Source organism: Egretta garzetta, unplaced genomic scaffold (genome assembly GCF_000687185.1).
Source record: "Egretta garzetta isolate BGI_Z169 unplaced genomic scaffold, ASM68718v1 scaffold96, whole genome shotgun sequence".
Lineage (NCBI taxonomy): Eukaryota > Metazoa > Chordata > Aves > Pelecaniformes > Ardeidae > Egretta > Egretta garzetta.
Genome location: NW_009259965.1, coordinates 541,702 through 546,685, shown reverse-complemented (window position 1 = coordinate 546,685; position 4,984 = coordinate 541,702). Strand labels below are relative to the sequence as shown.

At 44.9% G+C, this 4,984-nt stretch overlaps 1 protein-coding gene across 5 annotated transcripts in view; it reads right to left on the bottom strand.

Annotated features, from left to right (window-relative positions):
* The window catches only part of GGCT (gamma-glutamylcyclotransferase), a 9,908-nt gene extending 4,977 nt beyond the window's left edge, over positions 1 to 4,931 (bottom strand). The window contains exons 1-3 of one of the 5 annotated variants that reach the window (XM_035895703.1): positions 4,889 to 4,931; positions 1,665 to 1,810; positions 1 to 226 (exon numbers count right to left, since the gene is read on the bottom strand). In XM_035895703.1, the coding sequence (XP_035751596.1) occupies positions 1 to 56 (56 nt within the window). In that variant the 5' untranslated portion in view covers positions 57 to 226; positions 1,665 to 1,810; positions 4,889 to 4,931. Of the gene's footprint in view, positions 227 to 1,189; positions 1,310 to 1,660; positions 1,811 to 2,195; positions 3,717 to 4,888 lie in introns of those variants that run through there. The other 4 variants (XM_035895706.1, XM_035895704.1, XM_035895702.1 and 1 more) reach the window with 4 other exon arrangements.
* Between the last annotated feature and the right edge of the window lie 53 nt (positions 4,932 to 4,984).

Genomic DNA, 4,984 nt, shown 5'->3' with positions numbered 1-4,984 from the left:
CAAGCTCTTTTGGGTTGGTTAGGAGCAAGCCTTAGAAGAACACTATCAACTATCATTATAAAAGCCAAGAACACATCCAGTTTCCTTCCATTTCCAGTCCGCCTTCATGGCATCAGTGAGGTAGCTGGGAAAAAGCAATCTTTGATGCTGGTGTCTGTCCTGCAGCTTTTGGTGACGATATAGCACTCGTGTCTCTAGCATCTTAGCCAGCATTAAAGTTTATCCCCTGTCAAACAAATGACAGGCATTTGCAATTCTGTAGCATGTAAACAACACTTTAGAAGTTAAAATACAAAAGGCTGTCCCCATAGGGGGAATGCAGCGTTACTATCCAAACATATGCTGCCAGACAGCATCTTTATACTTCTAAAGTTTATGCTTTCGGCAAGCATGGTAAATCAGGAGATTTCAGTAAAGATCAGCAGAAAGGGGACCAGGAGGTAAGTGCTAGTGTAAGCAACAGAGGGGAAACTGAGGAAATAATAAAGCAGGGGCACGTGAAGCTCTCCCTAACCAGAAGCATACCAGCTAGATGCCCTCCTGCTGGGGACTAACAGTCCCAACCAGGACTTGCTGAGAGTGCCCATTCCCATGATGTGCTAACAGAACTCAGGCAACAGTTTCTGTTGTATTTCGGGTTCACTGTAGGCAATGAAAAGCAAGTTGGAACTTCAATTTTCATGGCCAAGGTTATAAGGACATGCCTACACAGCGCAGTGCAGCCATAACCAAAACTGCAACAGTACTAGAGGCAGAACAACTGTATTAATGTGATGCTTTCAATGGGTTTAATATGCTCTGCTTCCCTAGCCTCACTAGCCCAGATTTCTACTGGAATTAATTGACAGTGATAAACTGCTGTGAACAAATGATCCTTGTGTACCAGAAGCACCATGCTGTGCAGGCACATCCCGAAAGCTGCAATAAACACATGATACCAGCCAAAGTTTTGGAGATTAAGTTCTAAGTCCTGCTTTAGACCCTGCAAGAAGTTATGCTGCTCCTTGATTTGTTTACCCAGGTGGTCCTCCAGACTTCCGCTTAGGAATGACTTGCTCAGGTTGCCTTAAACTCGTCTTAATTATCAGGCACAGGCAGAACATTCTCTGCCATGCACTGTAATGGCGCAGGCAGCCTTGCCCATTCAAAGGAAAAAACAAAACCACCCCAGCTCCCTGCTTGGATGTACCTCAAGTTCACAAAAGTTAGAATCCTTAGAGGACATGCAAAATAACCTCCTCAAAAGGTCCCCTTGCCCTCTTCTGCAAAGTCTTGTCCTCATACCTTCCTCTTCCACTACAGTTGGAGTCTACAAATGTATAGAGACAGAAATTGATGTCAGTCTCAAAGGAAACTCTCTCTAAAGCAATGGGAAGTGTCACAGGACAGAGTTTAGAGTAATTTAAGGGACAGGACATTGCGAGGACAGGGATCAAGAAAAAGGAACCTGACCAATACATCAGCTCCAAATCAAGGTCCACACCTTATTAAAATACCCTTAAGTAGCTTTAGCTTGAAAACAAAGCCATTTTAATCACAAATGTGTTAGAAGTCAATACATGTACTATGCAGTGAAATTCACACACCTTCTTCACCAAAAATTAACTACTACTATTCAATTGGTCTCTAAAAGAGTAGAAGACAGCAGAAGTTAAGTCACCTACTTATCCAGTGAACTTAAATTGCTAGCGTTCATTTTCCACACTATTCCCCATACTTCGTCTCCAGGGCTCTGAACAATGGTAGCTGTACCTCCATGCCAGACAGAACTTGTCCTGCCTTGATGATGGCCAAACTCCAGCTTAAAATCCTGCAACAGAAACCAATTCAGAGAATCAATTTCCACTTAAAGAGAAGGGCTGTTGGCTATTCTTGCCATGAAAGGGGCAGCTAAAGGAGAGTCTACAAGTAATCAGTTGGAGCCACAGGAGGAAGAACAGACGGGTGGGATCTGATCCAGCTCCCATCTCACAAGGGGCTGAAGTCCACCTTTTCCACCCCTCCCAATGAAAAACAGCAGCCTTGGGACAAAGGGAAGAGAGGTCTGGCAGAGAGCACTAGTAATTAAAGTCTTGATCTGCAGAGACCTAGATCAACATCCAAACTTCTTAGAAGTCTGGCCTAAACATTAGCTAGCAATTTCCAGCAGTGAGGAGAAAGCGAAGGTCGCTCTTTTTCAAGAATAGCACACGCACCCCATTCTGCAGTAAACGCAGTAGTGCTGAAGAAATGTCAGCTTGACTTTTGCCCAAGTTGGCGGTGACAGGATTGCTGATGTGCTTCCAGTTGGACAATCTGAACAGCCCTTGGCTGAGGTGTACCATGAAGGAGGGCAGCGACTACTGCCTTCTCGTTCCTCAAAAGACATGCCTACCTGGTCCTTTGCAGCTCTTGGTGCTGCTATAAGACTTAAATGCGACCATGCAGGGTCCAGGAAAATAGTAAGGGTAAAGAAGCCTACAAGACAGTGAGCTTTGGGTCTCGTCCTCACGCACTAATCCAAGTGCCCAATGATAAAATACCATCCTGTGTACTTTCCAGTGTTTTGTGCCATCTCATCACTCAACTGGAACATTCCTGAGTATTTTTAAGCCAAGGCGAATGCCTCCTTGAGTGAGCTTATTCAGCTTTTTGCAAGTTGAAACATCCTTTTAGAACTTCTTACACGTAATATCAAATATTACTATACAGGCCAAAGAAAATAACAAGGTCTTGCATTTTTTCCAGTGTAATTTCCCATCTCACTCCACACACTCCATTTCCTCTCCTACTTGTCAGCCAATTTGTGGATCCTTCCCTAGCAGCAGGGAAGGGGGAAGAAAACAAAAACCAAACAACTTTAAGGAAGGCTACCTGCTTAACCGCAACAACAAACATCTAGCAAGGTCAAAAAGGATTAAAAACAACAACAAAACCAAACCCCAAACCTATACAACCCCACAGCTTTGCTTATTTCTCACGATCACCCTCTTTAAGCTATAAGATAATTTTGATTTGAAATAGATGTGTTTACCTATTAATATTCACTTTCTGAGACCCACTATCTTCTTGTAATATGCCCTAGCAGAATTGGGGAAAAGGCTGCAAAGGTTGAGCAGCTGGAGGCTTACATCAAGAACAGCAGCACTGATACGAACACTAATTTTTTTGTGTGTGCGTGTAAGGGGTAATCAGCAGCCTGGCAAGGCCTTACTGTTTGCTCCATCAATAGAGTCATCTTCTTTCCCCATAAAAAGTCCCCTTTTAAACTAATTTCACTAGAAAAAGGTTCACTTAGACACACTATAGTCATCAACCATTCAACAAGCTGCTGCAAATTGGCTTTGTAGTGTTCGGGTCACTGGATTACTGTGTGAGGAGGACTCTGGACTAGACTGTACAGACAGTCAAGCCCAAGGAATTTGCACGCAACTAAGCAGTCCAGTCAAGTCGCAGACTGAAGTTAGAGACGTGGACATGTGCTTGCAGGGCAGCCCCAAGGAAATACTCCCATAGAGCGAAGTTTGCTCACCGCAATCTAGAAAAAAAGAAAAAAAAAAAGCACCACCAATTTTTATTTCATCCCTCCAGTCATGTTTTCTTGGACCCAGCCTGCACCAAATACCTGCAGGGGGGTGTATAAAACAGTCAGATACCACCCAAGAAGGGCAACAGTGACTGTACAGAAATAGCGCAGTCAGCTCCAGAGCTGGAAGCAGGAAACCTCGTGTTAAGCCACATGGGCACCTGCAGCCCTGCAGGGAAGGGGGAACAAGCACAGCAGATACTTTCTTGGGTCATGAGCTTGATCTCTGGCCCTTCTTCTAAGTAGCAGTGTAATACCCTTTCTGTGCTTGTTACACATCCCATTTCTTACAGCTTTTGATTGAAGATTAACAAAGCTTTAAAAAATAAAACCAGTGGGACGTGAATTTAATATTCTAGTTTAGCATCCAAAGTACTCTGCTTACAGGCTGTTTTTCCTTTTTTTTCTTTTTAAGCCCACGTGGTACTACTGTAGAGCACTTAACAGAAATCAGCTCCAACCTTTGTGCGCTTCCTCACTCCCAAGTACCAAGCAATCCTCCAGCTTGAAGCAAGGGAGCGAAGCCACCTGGAGTCAGCAGGCAGCCAAAGGCTGGCTAGAAAAGCTAGTGCCTGATGGCCAGCTGTGGAATAGCTAACCTACAGCCTGGCAGAGACCCTTACAGTGTAACCAGAGAAATCCACCTGAAACCCAAAAAAGAATGCTGAAGCATGAGGCTTTCTTTTATTCAAAAGGTAAACATGGAAATACTGCTGCTTTCCTCCTCACCTCCGAGGTCTAACCCTGCAAGGTGCTGGGCTCTCGGCACATCCAGCTCCTCAGTGGCACCTGTAAGCGCCTCAGGCTTTACAGGAGCAGACCTCCATTGCCAGGTTGATGGTCCCAAGAGACACCAAGTATCTGACTACAGGAAGTTTATTAACTACAAGTTTTTGGAACTTCTTCACAGGCTCTAACATAGATCGCTTCCTGCCAGTTACCCCAAGAGAACCTTCAAGCCACCCTTAAGCGGTACCAGTTGATGCTCTGCTCCTCCAAGGATCCTTCCAGTTGCATAGATCCCTACGTCAACAGCTTAACAACCGTGAGCTCCTATTTCCAAGCCTCCATTAAAGCCCAGCTGCTGTACTAACAGTTAATGACCCCAGGCAGGGGCAGAACCGCCAGAGCCTAGGGAAGGTGCCAGCTGCACTTGGGCAGCACCGGGCAAAAGCTTGCACACAGGGAGGGCTCCTCACTTGTAACCAGCGTGGCAGGGAGAAAGGAGAAATTTTCTTTTTTTTTTTTTTTTTTTAAATGAAGCATCATCCTTTTAAAACTGCCCAAACTCCCTGTAAACCCAAGGGATCACCCAGTACTTACAATTTTGGGTTCATAACTCTTTATGCGTGGGGTCTTGGCTGGCGGCCTTACAGACGTGGTTAAACCCAGGCAGATAACACCCACCGAGGCAGGACT